At 28.8% G+C, this 15,913-nt stretch overlaps 7 protein-coding genes and 1 long non-coding RNA gene across 10 annotated transcripts; 5 read left to right on the top strand and 3 right to left on the bottom strand.

Moving 5' to 3' along the window:
- Nucleotides 1–74: 74 nt before the first annotated feature.
- LOC139096095 (uncharacterized) lies at nucleotides 75–2,339 on the top strand. Its single transcript, XM_070647733.1, has one exon. It carries the CDS (start codon nucleotides 207–209, stop codon nucleotides 1,929–1,931), a length of 1,725 nt encoding a protein of 574 aa, XP_070503834.1. The 5' UTR covers nucleotides 75–206; the 3' UTR covers nucleotides 1,932–2,339.
- A 311-nt stretch (nucleotides 2,340–2,650) lies between these two features.
- Nucleotides 2,651–4,608, top strand: LOC139096135 (organic cation transporter protein-like). Its single transcript, XM_070647784.1, has 3 exons — nucleotides 2,651–2,793; nucleotides 2,978–3,343; nucleotides 3,401–4,608. Exons 1-3 carry the CDS (start codon nucleotides 2,651–2,653, stop codon nucleotides 4,605–4,607), a joined length of 1,716 nt encoding a protein of 571 aa, XP_070503885.1. The 3' UTR covers nucleotide 4,608.
- Nucleotides 4,609–4,734: 126 nt separating this feature from the next.
- Nucleotides 4,735–6,340, top strand: Nurf-38 (Inorganic pyrophosphatase Nurf-38). The gene is made up of 4 exons (XM_070647544.1): nucleotides 4,735–4,889; nucleotides 5,164–5,282; nucleotides 5,344–5,891; nucleotides 6,007–6,340. Exons 1-4 carry the CDS (start codon nucleotides 4,745–4,747, stop codon nucleotides 6,146–6,148), a joined length of 954 nt encoding a protein of 317 aa, XP_070503645.1. The 5' UTR covers nucleotides 4,735–4,744; the 3' UTR covers nucleotides 6,149–6,340.
- A 40-nt stretch (nucleotides 6,341–6,380) lies between these two features.
- Mks1 (Meckel syndrome, type 1) lies at nucleotides 6,381–8,048 on the top strand. The gene has a single exon (XM_070647543.1). The coding sequence runs from the start codon at nucleotides 6,690–6,692 to the stop codon at nucleotides 7,947–7,949; it is 1,260 nt and encodes a 419-aa protein (XP_070503644.1). The 5' UTR covers nucleotides 6,381–6,689; the 3' UTR covers nucleotides 7,950–8,048.
- A 472-nt stretch (nucleotides 8,049–8,520) lies between these two features.
- Nucleotides 8,521–10,690, bottom strand: LOC139095969 (uncharacterized). 3 transcript variants are annotated; one of them, XR_011544905.1, is made up of 6 exons: nucleotides 10,533–10,690; nucleotides 10,150–10,333; nucleotides 9,899–10,075; nucleotides 9,662–9,799; nucleotides 9,440–9,604; nucleotides 8,521–9,378 (listed from the first exon to the last, which is right to left on the bottom strand). XR_011544905.1 is itself a non-coding variant. In XM_070647545.1 (5 exons), exons 2-5 carry the CDS (start codon nucleotides 10,301–10,303, stop codon nucleotides 9,498–9,500), a joined length of 576 nt encoding a protein of 191 aa, XP_070503646.1. In that variant the 5' UTR covers nucleotides 10,304–10,333; nucleotides 10,533–10,690; the 3' UTR covers nucleotides 8,521–9,497. The 3 variants fall into 3 exon arrangements, 2 of the variants coding, with proteins under 2 accessions (XP_070503646.1, XP_070503647.1); XM_070647545.1 differs by having other exon boundaries at nucleotides 8,521–9,604; XM_070647546.1 differs by having other exon boundaries at nucleotides 8,521–9,604; nucleotides 10,150–10,290; nucleotides 10,533–10,670.
- Nucleotides 10,691–11,922: 1,232 nt separating this feature from the next.
- On the bottom strand, nucleotides 11,923–12,647 carry LOC139096088 (uncharacterized). The gene is made up of 3 exons (XR_011544918.1): nucleotides 12,469–12,647; nucleotides 12,262–12,402; nucleotides 11,923–12,207 (listed from the first exon to the last, which is right to left on the bottom strand). It is a non-coding gene; the product is annotated as an uncharacterized lncRNA (long non-coding RNA).
- Nucleotides 12,648–12,858: 211 nt separating this feature from the next.
- Nucleotides 12,859–13,805, top strand: LOC139096087 (farnesol dehydrogenase-like). Its single transcript, XM_070647716.1, has one exon. The coding sequence runs from the start codon at nucleotides 13,019–13,021 to the stop codon at nucleotides 13,781–13,783; it is 765 nt and encodes a 254-aa protein (XP_070503817.1). The 5' UTR covers nucleotides 12,859–13,018; the 3' UTR covers nucleotides 13,784–13,805.
- On the bottom strand, nucleotides 13,766–15,886 carry LOC139096086 (medium-chain acyl-CoA ligase ACSF2, mitochondrial-like). The gene is made up of 6 exons (XM_070647715.1): nucleotides 15,621–15,886; nucleotides 15,282–15,565; nucleotides 15,026–15,213; nucleotides 14,376–14,964; nucleotides 14,084–14,240; nucleotides 13,766–14,025 (listed from the first exon to the last, which is right to left on the bottom strand). The coding sequence occupies exons 1-6, from the start codon at nucleotides 15,843–15,845 to the stop codon at nucleotides 13,789–13,791; spliced, it is 1,680 nt and encodes a 559-aa protein (XP_070503816.1). The 5' UTR covers nucleotides 15,846–15,886; the 3' UTR covers nucleotides 13,766–13,788.
- Nucleotides 15,887–15,913: the final 27 nt, after the last annotated feature.

The following is a 15,913-nucleotide window of genomic DNA, read 5'->3' as shown; positions in this document are numbered from 1 at the left end:
CCAAAAAATTTTCCTTTTTGAGTGATTCGATTTTTTAAATAAGTAATTGAAATATAAATAAAACAAGTAGTAAATTCAATGATTTTTAAAAACTAAGGAATTAATTATTGAAAAAAAATAATGGTTTATCAACAAGGGAATAATAAAAGTGAACAACTTGTAATCTAATTCCAAAAAATCAATATAAAGTTTGACTAATAGAAGAAATGAAAGAAAATATGCTGTCAACATCAACATCAAATAGTAGTTTCCTAAATGCTGGAAATTACGCAGATCTAGATGATCAAATGACAATCCTTGATTGTGAAACTAGAAACTATCATAGGCCTATGTCAAAAGTTAGAAAAATGGCTTTTATTGCATCGATAGTGAGCATACTTCTTGTTCTTATTATTTTTCTACTTCTTCCTTGCAATAAAAATTGTGTTTCTAAGCATCACATTACAAAATTCACAAAAACTATAAATTGGATACGGAATTATGAAAATGTAGAGTTTAAAGGAAAGATCAATACCATAAGAACATCAAATGTAGAAAATACTCCATTAAATCTAATTTTTATGTATCGTAGTGATAAAATTTTTCCAAACAGTGATACAAAAAAGTCTAAGCAAAAATCAAATGGAGGAATTATAAAATTAAATGGAAATTTAGGAGAGATTGTATGGAAAAACGAAATGACAAATGAGCCTCGATATTTAGATTGTAGCTTAATTGACTGTAATAAAAATGGAAGAAAAGATTGTCTTATAATTGATGATTACGGACAATTGGCTTGTATTGATGATACAGGTCATTGGATTTATTATAATTCAAATTCAAGAAACACGAAACAAGAACGTCAAGAGATTTATGATTTTCCTTTAATAATTCCGGATTTAACATCAGATGATGTCTATGAAATAATCATGGGAAGTTACAAGAACAATGCAACTTATTTAGTTTTGTTGTCCGGATCGAATGGAAAATTACTTGCCGAAGAAATACAGAACTGTTCGTACATTCACAAATTGCAATTAGACACAGAATATGTAATCAAGTTTATATGTGTTGTAAAAGACAACACTGAACAGCAAATTTTTAAAAATCTTACCGATTTTTACACTCTAATGACCAAGAAGCCAAAAATATCAAAAATTCAATCTGCTTCTTCAATTCCTCAACACGAGTACTCAGATAAGTTTGTTTCAGCCAAATCACAAACGACGGTTACTAAAATTTATGATAAAGAATTAAAAATCGAAAATAAAGGACAATGGCCACGTGAGAGTAAGATGGTTTTAAAATTAACTAGTATCGAGAATGGAGTTAAGAAAATTCATTATAATTACTCAGGAAGTAAAATTTATGGATTCATTCCTGTAAAATTTTCAATAAATATAACATCATCCAAAAATCATGGAATTGATAACATATATGGATTTATAATAAAATTTTGGACATGGAATGGAACCGAAATTAGTTATAATTCTGAAAAGGGAAAAATGAAACGCGAAGTAAATCAAGTTGAAAAAGCTTCTAAAAATATGAAATCACAAAGAAGTAACTTTACAAATCAAACTTACAACAATGTTTATAAAACTAAACTTCGATATCTAAAGGAAACAATTTTGCTAATTGTTTTCAACAGTACGCATATGAAAGCAGAAAATACTTCTCAATCTAATATAGTTCAATTTTGTCAAAATCCAATTGATTCTTCAGAAACAATTTGCCAACCTGATATAAAATACCAAGACAACTCATTAATTATAGCTGATATTGATAACGATGGATCGAAAGAACTTGTAAGCTTTTATTCAACCTTCATAGACGATAATCACGAAGATAATATTATAAATAGTCGTTGGAAGCTTAAAAGCTTTGTTCAATTGTTTAAGCTTGAAACTGAGCTTCCTAAATTGTATAGAACTGATTATGATATATTTTAAATGCTTGGTACTCAATCGAGAATCAGATTAATAAATTTGCGCATATTTCATAGTATAGACTTGATTGAACAAAACTTAACTAATCAAAAATAATATCCATTTTAAAATCCAGTTATCATTTTAATTTGATGTAAATTTTCAACTAATGTCTATATAAAACAATAAGATGTAATTGTCAAATATATCTTAAATTGTGCCAACTACGCATCACTGTCCTATTTCTGCTTAACATCATACTTAGCATTCTCAATTTTATGATTACAAATAAATTTTACTAATATTTGTGGTATGCACATATCAAATTTGATATGTAATATAATGCACGGAGATAATATAAATTTATTTTAACATAATGCAATATATAATTGATGCGGCTCATGACTTATTAAAGATAATAAGAGATATATGTACGTGTATGAGATATTTAATGAAATAAAAAGGTTTTTAAACGATATAAAATTATAAATGTCTTTAGGTTCATATATATACTTATTATACTCAGTCAATTACACACTATGTAAATTTTGGTTCATAGGAGTGCATGCATCATCAGGGAAAAGACCTTCACATTGATAAAAGCTATCAATCTAATAAATTTATCTCAGAAGTAAATAGAGCAATTTTACTTATTATATATTATACACATCTGGCTGAGTAAGTATAATAAAAAGAATAAAAAAAGATTATTATTAGTATGATTTGAGAACTCAGATGATACGATGGATCTTGAAAAAGTCTTAGAAGAAATTGGTGAATTCGGAAAATATCAGCAGATAAAATATTTCTTATTGTGTTTACCGGTATTTTTTGGGGCAGCAAATAGTTTGTCTTATGTATTTACAGCAGGTCATCAACATTATCGGTTTGTATAGTTTAATAATCAAGAACCTTATTTGGATAAAATGATCAAATTAGAGAAACGAAAGATTGAAAATTAAATTTCTACGTACAGTGGGAAAAAATTTAGTTTTGACCCTATTTGTCCGTAATATGCTTGCAACATAATTAGGTACTAACTGCGAAATATGTGAATTTATTTATTTCAGATGCCTTGTACCAGAATGTGAATCTACGGATGATGCGGTTTTTAACTCAAAATGGATAACGCATGCAGTACCCGGAGAGATTCAATTAGATGGATTTTTTAAAATTGATCACTGTAATCGCTATCGATATAATGATAATGCATCACTGTTGCAAAGCAACAAATATGGAGAATTATGTTCTGTACAGTCATTTTTAAATGAAACAATCAGGTGTGATAAATTTGTATTTGATCATTCTGGCTCGTTTACTATTCTCGAACAATTTAAAATGACATGTGAGGAAAATGAATGGAAGCTGGCCTTTGTAGGAACAGCACATTTTCTGGGTGTGATTGTTGGTAGTTTATGGATGGTTTTAGGAGATAGGTAAGAATTAAACTAATTAGTTTAAAATAATATGTGACATAATTTATTTCTCTTTAGTATTGGGCGTAAAATTACTTTAATAATTTCAACATTCTTCATGTCTATAACTGGGATTATCCAGGCATTGTCTACAAGCTATGAAATGTTTGTAGTATCTGCTTTTTTAAATGCTATCGGAATTTCAGGAATTTTTCCATTGGCTTTCGTTCTTGGCTTAGAAATGGTCGGAAAAAATAAGAGAGGTGTAGCTGGTATTGTGTGCAATTATTTTTATGCAATCGGCGTTGCTGTATTGGGAGTAATAGCGTGGCTTAATGACCATTGGGTTTTATTACAGTTACTGATATCAATTCCTCCTATGATATTATTCATTTATATATGGATAGTTCCAGAAAGTGTTAGATGGCTGATATCGAAGAACCGTAATTCAGAAGCATTACATATAATTAGAAAAGCTGCTAAATGTAATAATGTTGAACTATCTGATGCTACTGTAAAAATGTTCATTGATCAAGACAGATGTCAATTGAATAGTGATGTAAATCAACGGAAAGAAATTTTAGAAGCATTAATTAAAATGATTACATCAAGGACAATGCTAATTCGCATTATTATTTTATTGTACAATTTTGCAATTAATGCGCTTGTATATTTTGGACTTTCATTAAATTCAGTTACACTCAGTGGTAATAAATACTTTAATTTCATTCTTGTTAGTATAGTTGAAATTCCGGGATATTATTTTGGGTATATGATAATTGAAAAGTTTGGTCGTACTGCTGGATTTACAATGTCAATGATTTTATGTGGAGTAACATGTATATTATGCGGTTATGCTGATGTAGTATGGATGCAAATAGCTTTATTTTTAATTGGAAAATTAGGAATTACTTGTTCATTCTCAATAATTTATGTTCATGCTACAGAAATGATGCCAACTATTATAAGATCAAGCTGTATTGGATTTTTTGCTACTATGAGTCGCATCGGAGCTTTGTTTAGTCCATTTGCAATATTTGTAGAGAAATATTATAAACCGCTCCCCTATATTATTTTTGGAGTATTAGCTATTTTTGGAGGAATTATTTATGTTTATTTACCAGAAACTCTAAATCGCAAGCTACCAAATATTGTAGAAGAATCTATAGCACTTGGTTCAAAAACAGAGGACCTTGAAAGTGAGGTTCCACTGAATCACAACAGAATGGAAAACAATAGTATTAAGCAAAGAATAAATTCTGTAAATGAAACAGTTATTCGATAAATCAAACCAATAAATATTTACAAGTTATGTATTGAGTTTTAAGTTTTTAAAAATATAGCATAAAAATACATAGATTTAACGACTAAAATTTATTTTGAAAATTTGTATCCCTTGTAAAAAATTTAGACTCATTTTAAATGATTAAAAAAATTTTTCATTGCTCATTTGTAGGTTTTAGTAATATTAATTTAATTCAAGTTAGATCACTCGCGAGAATGGCAGAAAAGTTTGAAGCAGTGTCCAAAGGAGCCTATAACTCTAAGGATTATCGAGTTTTCTTCAGTAAGTTGCTAAATTTCGTAAATTTGTGTAGTGTTAACCTTTTCATGATAATTTTTCTTCCGGTACATAGATTTTAATTAAAATTCATAATTTTATTCAATTCTTATATTTATAAAAATTATGTATTTGATGCAATAATATACATTATCAGTGACTTTTTCAAAACAATTTTGAATATTTTAATCAATATTTTTAATATTAAATACAGTACATTTTTCTAATGCCACGACATTCAACTTTTACCCTTTCTCTTTTTTTTTGTAACAATTTATAGAGAATGCAGCTGGAACACCAATTTCTCCTTTACATGACATTCCGCTTTATGCAAACAATAGTTCACAAATCTTTAACATGGTTGTAGAAGTTCCAAGATGGACAAACGCTAAAATGGAAGTGAGTAGATCGATTGATTGGAACATTGCATGATTAATAATTTATTTAAAATTCTATTTAGATTACTTTAGGCGAAGAGTTGAATCCGATTAAACAAGATATTAAGAAAGAGAAATTGCGCTTTGTAGCCAATATATTTCCTCATCACGGTTATATTTGGAATTATGGTGCTTTACCACAAACTTGGGAATATCCAGAGCACATTGATAAAGCAACTGGATGTCGTGGCGACAACGATCCAATTGATGTATGTGAAATTGGATCAAGAGTAGCGAAACGTGGAGATGTAATTCAAGTGAAAGTTCTTGGCACTCTCGCTTTAATCGATGAAGGAGAAACTGATTGGAAGGTTTTGGCTATTGATGTTAATGATCCAGTTGCCGATAAAATGGAAGATGTTCAAGATATTGAAAAATTCTTCCCAGGACTTTTGAGAGCTACTGTTGAATGGTTTAAATTTTATAAAGTACCAGATGGCAAGCCTGAAAACCAATTTGCATTTAATAGTGAGGCCAAAAATGCCGCTTTTGCAAAAAATATTATCAATGAGACACATACTTTCTGGCAACGATTAATCAACAAAGAAGTCGAAAGCAACAAAATTAGCTGGTAAGTTATTTTAATCCTTTTATCGATTTTTCCATCGTTTAAGCATTTTGTTTCTAAAATCCATAAAATCTGTTATGTATTTTTAATTAATTTATTTTCTCATTCATTATTTCAGCTCAACTGTAGCAAATGAAGGAACTCCTTTTACAATAACCAGCGAACAAGCAGAAGAAGCTTTTTCAAAGGCAACAGAAGGTGGTGATCCAGAACCATATAACGAATCCATCAACAAATGGCACTTTATTCATCTGCAATGAATAAAATAATGACACTCATCCCTGCCATAATTCCCTAAAACAATTCTAAATATTTAATTTCTATTTGTTTTCAAATTATGGTCTGAGAAAAACAAAATCAATATTCGAGACCTTTTAATTCGAATTCATTGTTTTTGAAAAAATTATTTCCATAGAATTGAAGTGGGAATAAAATTTTCTATTAAAAATAAATCATGTTATTTTTCATTTATGTTGTCATGGTTTTCATATACACAAACAAATTATTGTTCAATCTGAATCAGTAAAAGATCCTGTTTTAAATAATTTAAAAATGTTGAAAAAAAGATTGAATAACAGATATACGGGAATTTACCGTACAAATGATGAAATAGATAACTTAAAGATAAGGTAAATAGGATTTTCCTTCCTTTGATTTACTACTGAATTAAAACCGCTGATAACAATTTACGTTTTTAGAGTTACTTTGAAGAAACTTTACTCGATTATTCACATTCCAAAATTTGAAAAAATCCAATCGTCTAATTCGAATGATCAACAATCTACAGATTATGCTGAAACAATGGAACTGGATTGGCAGCAGAAAATTTTCAGTAAAACAGAAGTGAAGTATTATGAACAAAAAGAAAATTGTAAATCTGAAGTGGAGAAACGATATCATACTTTGATAAAAGAAAATCCTAATTCAAATGAAAATCAATTAATATTTACGTATATTAATGACGATGGTTATTTGCCAAGAGACTTTATGGAATTACGTGGTCATAGGAAAAATAAAATGACCTTAGAAGGAATTAAAGATGAAATTGTAGACGACGAAAAATCATTTGGTTTATATATCAATTCTAAATATAAAAGTATTAATGATAATGAATACGATAAGGATTTTTTAAAAATGTACATTATGGCAGATCTCGAACCAGCAGTTTTACTTTTTACAATTCAATATCGAAAATCAGATGGATTGTTTTTAGTTTATCCAGACTTTAATGATAACGATAATTGTTATTATCTGGAAATAGACCAAAATAGCAAACAAATGTATACATACTACATGGAAAATATTTCAAAAATAAGCAATAATTCAACGAAAAAATTAAAACAAAAGCAAAAACTTGATGAGCTTGTAAACGAAACAGGAGACATAATGAAGAAAATGATGGATTTCCAAAAAAATCAAGAAGCTTTTAACTTTCCAAAACATCGTATTTTGTTGCTTTTAGAAATAATGAGTGCTGAAAATTTTGAATATGATAATATCCATGTACAATATGAAATTAAACTTTCAAATAACATGAAATTAGTTGAAGGATTACTAAAAGGATCAACACATTCTTGCTTTAAAAATGAAGAAAATGATTTTCATTTTGGATATTGCGCCTCTATTGTATTAGATATTGAAGACAATATTTATCTATCGCCTTTGGAATCTGAAAAACTGGACATAGAATTCAATGTTGTATCAATAGATTCCTTATGGCATCGTGAGAGACATGAAGGCATTGCAAAACTGAATATTCCGTTACAATGTTTAAACAGAAATACAGAATTTGAATTTGAATGCTTTCGATACTTGCATAATGGAAGTATGTTGAGTGATATGGTGGAAAGGTTTTTTCTAGGTGGTATCAGAAGTATTAATCAAAATTCGACTAAAGCTTATAATCTTTATGGAAATTCCACAGTTTCGACAGGAAAATTGAAAATTAAAATTCAACAAATTAGACAAACTCAGAATACAAATTTCATTAATACAAGATTACAGTCAGTCGATAAAATAATCGAATCTTATCACAAAGCAAAAGCTAGATTAGAATTATAGATTCATTTCTATAATTAATCACTTTTCATTTATTGTGTTTATTCTAGTATCTTGATAGCTTTTACATATGAAGAATTTTTCTTATATTCATATTTTACATTGTCCAAACAAAGAAATAAAGTTTAATATGTTTGATGTTCCTATATAAGGATTAATGTAGAATTTTATTTTTCTGGATTCTTAATGGCTACTAAAATAGATAGAAATGAAAATAAAGTTTGTCATAATATTATTCCTGTAGATAATTTTTTTTATAAAGGATTCTTTGTCCTTTCTTCACTTATTTATATAATATGCTAGTCCATAACATATGTGCAGTTTTCAAGAGAAAGAATATTGTATGATAATGATTGAAGTGTAATGTTAATTATCATTCGAAGACACTTGCGACTAAAAATTAAAAGAATATAAATTTGTATCATTTAATAAAATCTTTCGTTTCCATTATTACATCTTATGTATACTTAGAAAGAGTTTAATCTTTTTTGTTGCTCGAGGTTTTATAATTTTTAATTTCGACCAAATCAAAACATAAAAAATAATACGATTGAATAAAAAGAAAATGAGCATATTACGATATAAAGAAGTTTATCTATACTATATTGCATCATATACATTGCTAAAAATTTTATGACACTTTCAGGTGACTCTGGGCCAATTTTTACATGCTCACACATTTACTTTTCAGAATTTTTTTTAAAAGATATTTAAGATGTATAAGATCTAATTTTATGCCAACTCTCTAATTGCTGTGATCTTTTGAGATCAGTTTCATTTTACAGGATTTTCAGTACTAAATTATAGATTCAGGTTTGTAAATTTTTGGCTTGTCCTATAATTTTTAAAAATAAATCCAAAAAATAGTGTTCGACGAACTCAGAAGTATAACTGTTAAATCGATATATTGATCTTTAAGACCTTGTTTCAAAAAAAAAAAAAAATTGATCAACTTTAATTAAATTAAAGAGTTGACATTTGATTTTAGATCTTTGTTCATTTTTCCATCTCCGTTGTTCTTTTAAAATTGTTTATTCCTACCAGCAAATTGCAGATTGTGAAATTTAGTTTATGCTTATTTACACAATTCTTCATGAAATGTTAGAAGCAAATTGTCATGACCTAAAAATATAATTTTTTTTTGTAAAAAGCATGAGAAAAATGAACACTGAATTGCTAATTATTGAAGACAGAACATAATTTTGTTATTTTTCTTAAACATAATAATATTAGTTAACTAGTGATAATTTGGATGATTTTTTATGACACGAAAATTTGTTTCATTGTATATTTTGTCTGTTTTCATACCACCCTTTTTTAGAGTCAGTAATAAATGATGAATATATAGAGTATTTTCTATTTCTACAGTTACATTCATTTTCTTCGCGTTTAGTTTTTGTTTTTACCATCAGCTCTTAAGAGTTGGATAATTCTTTAAAATTAAATTGTACTTATTAATGACATTTTTTTTTGAAAGACTTGTATGCACGTACATTGAAATGGAAATTTTTGATTCTATCCACTTCAATTATATGACGATTGATATTCTACTTATCCACATTCTCTCGTGGCATTTGCTACTGCTGAATTCGTTTGAGCTGCTCCAAAATACATATTAAGAGTCTGCAATCTCAGTTGTTCATTTACAGCATATTGTCCTACAATTGAATGATTAGATCAGTTTTATAAATGAATTTTGATTAAATTGTCATTACCTTCGTCAATCTTCTGAAGCACTTCTTCGATATTTCCGTTAGCATATTTGGCTAATGCATACATAATCGGCATCATTTCCCAAGGATATCGAAATTTTTTTAACAGTTCTGAGCTGCAGTCAAAAAGCAATTTTTTGTCTATAAAAGATAAAATAATGAAATTTTTAATTCGGGTTCTTATGCTCATTGCTTTTCTTTTCAAGGAAGAAGAATATTATAGCATTTTAATGAACCTACCGGTCGTTCCATTGACTTGTGCATTATTTTGTACAGTGACAACGATTTGCTGTGTTTGTTGAGGCGTTTGAACCATAGTAGGTGCTGAGTTACGAGATCTTCTTTGTCCATTATTTCCCCTCTCAGCAGCTTCCGCTCGTCTTATTGCATTTTGTAGACGCATTTGTCGTTGTTGTTCTGTTTTTTTTTTTTTATTATTATTTATTTAAAATTAAGATTGAATTTTAATCATGCAATCATGAAAATAATACCTGCTGTAAATCGGCATTTATCACACGCACAGGAAGCATAAGGACAGTATTGCTTGTGTCCGCGCAAAAGTATTTTTAAACCGTGATTCCTACATCTCACACAATTTGATTCTTTTCGAGAGGCAACTTCCATTCCGTTTTCTGCCATAATCATTTAGAATATACGTATTAATAATGTTTACAGCTGAAATAAGGCATTAAAAAAAATTATATCCAGTTAAAAACCATAAACGCACGTTTTTTTCTGTTTTGTTTATGTTGTGATAATTTTTTTTTCGGAAAAAAAAATATTTTTTCTTTCTATTGTACATAAAAAAAATCAGATGAGGTAAAATATCTTCCTTGCATGAGACAAAATCATAATTCTAGCATTTAACACTTACAAATTGAATTAATTTTAGTTTGTGCTTTGTGTTAATCACCAAATACATTTAATAGGAAATTAAATGATATCAGATAATACGAATTACGCTAGTTTAGACAGAAAAATCATAAAAAATCTTTTAATGGCGGCTAAAAAAATATTTCGCGTAAAAAGATATTTTTTTTGTTTGCATGGTTTAGTGAGAGCATAGGGTGACCAGATGAGTAGCTTTTGTTTTTTAACTTTTCTATGTGCCAGTTCCATAATTTTTTAATACATATTAGATAGTTTGAATAAATACTAATCATTATTTAATTAAGAAAATCTCAATAGCATACAATTTTCCAATTTTAAGAAAATTTTATAAGAATTTGTTGGTCAGAGTTGGAATTAGTCATACTTAAAAATACTACAACCGGTTCAACATCAACATAGTTATTGATGGTTGTTAGGTTGCGCTACAAGTTCTATCACATATGTTGCCTTAATTTCACAGATGTGCAATCACATTTTTACGTTTGTTAAAATTTACTTTTTTGTTCAAAATGACAACTAGTGTGTCTCAAGAGACAAAATTTTGAGAAACACTCGTGTATTTATATCAACAATAGATTAATAACTGAAATATGAAGACCTTTCGAATTAAAATTCTTCAACCAACTGTAGAAAAATACTCGAAAGCAACTCTTGATGTTGCTCAGTTTTTAGCGCCTTTTTGAAAAAAAAGCATGCACTTAATACATTTTGTTCAAATTATTGACTTTACCTTATAAATTGCCACAAAAAAAACCATTCGATATCCTATAATCTTGTGAACAAAATATATTCATTTGTTAAAATCTATTCCAATAAATATTTTTAATTCAATAATATTCAAATGCGCTTAAGTTCTTCAGTATAAAGCATAAATGCTTTTTTAAATATTTTGTTTATAAACAATAATCTTCCTAAGTAATTGCTTTACATGAAAAGTTTGTTAAATAAAGAATTATCAGTAATATTAAGTAAGTTTATTCTTCTTTATTTCATTATTTATATTATAAACATCAATAATCGTTTTAGGGTATTGTTATGTCGCGTCCAAAATCCTCGGAAGAAATTGAATATTTCATAAATGATAAATTAAAAGTTGAATTAGAGAATCTTCAAAATGCTTTAAATAATATTAATAATGATATTATGGAATATATGCAGCTTGAGAAAACCATAGAATTCATCAAAAAAAATAAATCAGACGGATTTAAAACGCAAATTGATGTTGGTACAAATATGTTTATGGAAGCATCTGTAGATAAAATAGAGCCAATTCTAATAAACATAGGCTTAAATGTATATTTAGAATTAAATATAGAAGAAGCAATTAAATTTATTGGACAAAAAATTAAAATCTTAAATAAGGAATCGGAAGTGATAAGAGAAGAAAGTTTGAAAGTTCGAGCAGAAATTAAAATTTTATTAATGTATCTTGCAGAAAGGATTGCACCATCAGAAATTGTTTAATTATTTTACATGTTTGTTGAATTACCTTCCGAACTACTGTAGTCATAAATTGGTTCATTAGATTCTGTAATCTGAAATTTATCTATTAAATCCCCAATTTTTTCTCCCACAGATTCTATGATTTCGAATACTTTTTTTATTCGTTCAATGTCCGAAATTACTGGAATTTGTCGATCCTCCTGATTTATATTCATCTAAAAAATTTAATATGAATAAAAATTAATTACACTATTGACACAAAAATTTACTTCGCTTATGTTCTCGTCGTTTTTCAATTTTTTAATAGATATTTGAATTAAATCTGGATGAAGTTGACCCTTTTGGTCAGTAAAAAATAAACTCGACTTCTCAAGGATATTTGCCAATGGATTTGTTGGGAAATTTCCGATCTATAAAGTTAAAGACAGTATTTTAAGTTACAATATTTAATCAATTAAAAAGTCATTGTAGCTTACGGGCGTCGAAATAGAATTCCGAATGATTGGTATGCAAAATATTATTGCTAGTAAGCAGTTCATTTTTGAATACTGTTTCATCATATTGAACGCAGCATTTTATATGAAAATCATTAAGTATGTGCAATTTAAGTTAGCAAACAAATTATCCAAATTGTAATGATCGTTAATAGACATAATTAAAAGGGTTGTCAATTTTAAAGAGATTGCATGCAAACCCAACAATTCAATCAAGATTATTACAAATATCAACTAGGTACTTCAAAAAATACATACAGGTAAAGGTAATTATTGATTACTGTTTAGTATTAGTCCCTTATCTTAATACTCTGCATTCATAATATTCCGATCGACACATAGAACTATATGGAAGAAAATTGGAAATTTTCAGTTGTTTTCTGCCACTATGTGCCACAATATAGATAGTGGATTCGCCGTGGTGACAACAATTAAATGTGTGCTGATCGGAGTCGGGTATTACACAACTAAACTAAGTTAATCGTTCTTTAAAGAGAAACTTGGTTCAGTTTCATTTTAATCTGAGTTAGTGATGGATAAGTGGAAGAATAAAATTGCAGTCATTACTGGAGCATCGAGTGGAATTGGATTAGCAATTTTAAAAGATCTTGCAATAAATGGAATTACAGTTATTGGACTAGCGAGAAATGTTAAAACTATTGAAACATTCAAAAGTGATTTGGGAGTAATAAAGGAAAATATTTTTACTCGAACATGTGACGTCTCTAATGCGGATTCATTAAGAGAATCATTTGAATGGATTGAGAAAGAATTTTCATTTATTCACATTTTAATCAACAACGCTGGAATACTTCATAATTTAAGTATTCTTGATTCAAGTGACGAAGCAACTGAAAAAATAAATAGTGTTATCAACACAAATTTCACGGGCGCGGTTCATTGCGCGAGAAAGGCTATAAATTTAATGAAAAAGTCAAATGATTATGGATTGGTTATAAATATAAATTCAATTGCTGGTCATAGTGTTTACAGTGGATTAAATGTATCAAACGTTTATTCTCCAACTAAATTTGCATTAACGGCCTTTACTGAAATCTTGAGACAAGAATTAATTATCAATGGTAATGATAAGATTCGAGTTTCAAATTTGAGTCCAGGAGTAGTCAAAACGGAAATAATGGTGAGAGGAAAAATTTACACTTCAGAGGATACTTACAATGATGTTCCACATATTTATGCTGAGGATATTTCTCAAGGTGTTTTGTACTTATTGAGTACTCCATGTAATGTAAATGTAACTCAATTAACAATTAAACCATTAGGTGAAAGAAAATAAAGCTTTTATTTGAGATTTTCAAGTTGTTCTTTGAAAAATTCCGTGAATCTGCTCTTTTGAATTTTTCCTGATGGAGTTTTCGGGAACTCATTGACAATTATAGTATATTTTGGGATTTTAAAGTGTGCTAAATTTCCCTTACAGAATTGTTTAACATCTTCTTGTGTCAAATGTTTTGTTTGGTCTTTAAGTCTGAATAATGCACACACTTCTTCTCCCATTCGTTCGTCAAACACACCAATCTAAATGAAGCGAGAATATGTGTTAAGATTCAAAGAAGTAACAGCAAATTAATCTTACCACTTGACTTTCTAAAATATTATCATGTGTGTTAAGGAAATCTTCAATTTCTTTGGGGAAAATATTTTCTCCCCCTCTAATTATCATATCTTTTAGTCTTCCACATATTTTGCCATATCCATTCTCATAAAGTATAAACTGATCTCCTGTTTTAAGCCTTAAAATAAATGTTTGTAATAATTTAATAAATTTAACTATGGAGAATTAAAAAGTTTATCAAAGCTCGAAGTTGATTCGTTAGGAAATGCCATAAAAAACCAGAATCAACTCCGAGCTCTGGGTTTTAATGTACCATCCATCCTCGCCTAAAATTTCTTTTGTCTTATTTGGTTCATTCCAATATTTGATCATGTTTACTTTTGATCTGATGCACAATTCGCCTGGTTGTCCAAATGGAACTAAGTTTCCTTTATTATCGATTATTTTTGCTTCAACATTGTTTCCAACAACTCCTACAAACTCCTCAACAGATTGATTACTATCTTCTGGTAGAGTTTGGAAAACAGCGGATGATGTTTCAGTCATTCCATAAACAGATGTAACTCTTTCAACTTTCAAAACTTCTTTTAGATCTTTTACAATTTGTGGACTTAAATCAGCTCCTCCCAAACATGCCAATTCAATTTTAGGCAAAGGAAGATTCAACGATTTTTGCTTAGCAAGTAAATCTACACAAAACGTTGGAGTTCCTGCAAAAAAGTTGCAGTTTTCATCTACAATCGATCTAAGCATGGCTTCACCATCGAAATGAGGTGATGGAAATACTAATGTGTTTCCATGATGAAGTGATCCCAATACACTTATTATGCATCCTCCAACATGAAAAAGTGGAAGTGGAATACATAATTTGTAATCCTTTTTATGAAACTCATTTCGCATGCCTGGAAATAATAATGGCAATTCTTTTGTTTGTAAATCTTTGATTGAAGCCATTTTTCTTACCAATAAAGTAACTGTTATTAATCATTCCAAAGTGTGATAAAAGAGTGGCTTTTGGCTTTCCTGTTGTCCCCGATGTAAATTGAATCATAGCACCAGAATCAGGAGAAATTGCTGCCTGCAACTCAGTAACTTTTCGTAAATCATATTCAGAGGAAGTTTGTAAAAGATCATCATAATTAAATGCACCTCTGAAATAAAATTTAATTAGGAAATGTGAAGCATGTTCTTTTAGAATATAGCACCATATAGCCCTTACTGTAGTTTTTTATTGCCATTAATAATTATATGCTTCAAAGATGATTCCCTTTTTGAAGATTGAATAAGCATATCGAAATACTTTTGAGCTTTAATGTCCACTTTTTCGAGACAATAGTTAAGCTCGTTTATTGTATAAGCCGGATTAAGTGTTACACAAACAAGACCAGCTCTGGCTATCGCCATCATACTAATATACCAAAATTCATAATTAGGAGACCAAATTGCAACTCGATCACCTAAATCTAAACCAATGTTCATTAAAGAACTTGCTAAACGATCAGCCTTTAGAACAAAAAAATTAGTAACTAATCTATAGATTTTGTCAGATTTCTGTTACCTTTTCTAAAGTTTCTGCAAAACTTATTCGGTTTTTTTCGCTGTACGTTATCAATGAAGCCTTTTCACCATATTTTTCTGCGGCATTTTGAAGGAGCTCTCCTACAGTAATATACTTAAAAGGTTCTCCTTCTGTTCGGTGGTAATAACTAAGTTTAGTTCCAATAGAAGAAGAACAAAATCGTTTTGAAATTTTTGGTATTGCTTGACAATATTTTCTTATCATTTTTTTATTGGAAATTAATGTTGTATGTCTTGCCGGTACAAAAAAGCAGAGAGAACTAAATGCAAAGA

The sequence above is a fragment of the Chironomus tepperi genome, unplaced genomic scaffold (assembly GCF_022539635.2).
Source record: "Chironomus tepperi strain 1889 unplaced genomic scaffold, CSIRO-AGI_Ctep_v1 contig_376, whole genome shotgun sequence".
Classification (NCBI taxonomy): Eukaryota; Metazoa; Arthropoda; class Insecta; order Diptera; family Chironomidae; genus Chironomus; species Chironomus tepperi.
Note: the sequence above shows the minus strand (reverse complement) of the source record. Positions and strands in the feature narration are given on the sequence as shown.

What these genes read in the sequence shown, in the direction of transcription:
- Mks1 (XM_070647543.1), top strand. Translation starts at nt 6,690, where the DNA reads ATGGAACTGGATTGGCAGCAGAAAATTTTCAGTAAAACAGAAGTGAAG.
- LOC139096135 (XM_070647784.1), top strand. Translation starts at nt 2,651, where the DNA reads ATGGATCTTGAAAAAGTCTTAGAAGAAATTGGTGAATTCGGAAAATAT. An exon ending in GCAGGTCATCAACATTATCG is followed by an intron (nt 2,794 to 2,977) that starts GTTTGTATAGTT and finishes TATTTATTTCAG; the next exon opens with ATGCCTTGTACCAGAATGTG. An exon ending in TGGATGGTTTTAGGAGATAG is followed by an intron (nt 3,344 to 3,400) that starts GTAAGAATTAAA and finishes ATTTCTCTTTAG; the next exon opens with TATTGGGCGTAAAATTACTT.
- LOC139096086 (XM_070647715.1), bottom strand. Translation starts at nt 15,845, where the DNA reads ATGATAAGAAAATATTGTCAAGCAATACCAAAAATTTCAAAACGATTT. An exon ending in ATTTTAGGCGAGGATGGATG is followed by an intron (nt 14,241 to 14,375) that starts GTACATTAAAAC and finishes ATTTATTTTAAG; the next exon opens with GCTTAAAACAGGAGATCAGT. An exon ending in ATATTTTAGAAAGTCAAGTG is followed by an intron (nt 14,026 to 14,083) that starts GTAAGATTAATT and finishes CGCTTCATTTAG; the next exon opens with ATTGGTGTGTTTGACGAACG.
- LOC139096087 (XM_070647716.1), top strand. Translation starts at nt 13,019, where the DNA reads ATGGATAAGTGGAAGAATAAAATTGCAGTCATTACTGGAGCATCGAGT.
- LOC139095969 (XM_070647545.1), bottom strand. Translation starts at nt 10,303, where the DNA reads ATGATTATGGCAGAAAACGGAATGGAAGTTGCCTCTCGAAAAGAATCA. An exon ending in ACAAGTCAATGGAACGACCG is followed by an intron (nt 9,800 to 9,898) that starts GTAGGTTCATTA and finishes TATCTTTTATAG; the next exon opens with ACAAAAAATTGCTTTTTGAC. An exon ending in GCTTCAGAAGATTGACGAAG is followed by an intron (nt 9,605 to 9,661) that starts GTAATGACAATT and finishes ATTCAATTGTAG; the next exon opens with GACAATATGCTGTAAATGAA.
- Nurf-38 (XM_070647544.1), top strand. Translation starts at nt 4,745, where the DNA reads ATGATTAAAAAAATTTTTCATTGCTCATTTGTAGGTTTTAGTAATATT. An exon ending in GGACAAACGCTAAAATGGAA is followed by an intron (nt 5,283 to 5,343) that starts GTGAGTAGATCG and finishes AATTCTATTTAG; the next exon opens with ATTACTTTAGGCGAAGAGTT. An exon ending in GAAAGCAACAAAATTAGCTG is followed by an intron (nt 5,892 to 6,006) that starts GTAAGTTATTTT and finishes TCATTATTTCAG; the next exon opens with CTCAACTGTAGCAAATGAAG.
- LOC139096095 (XM_070647733.1), top strand. Translation starts at nt 207, where the DNA reads ATGAAAGAAAATATGCTGTCAACATCAACATCAAATAGTAGTTTCCTA.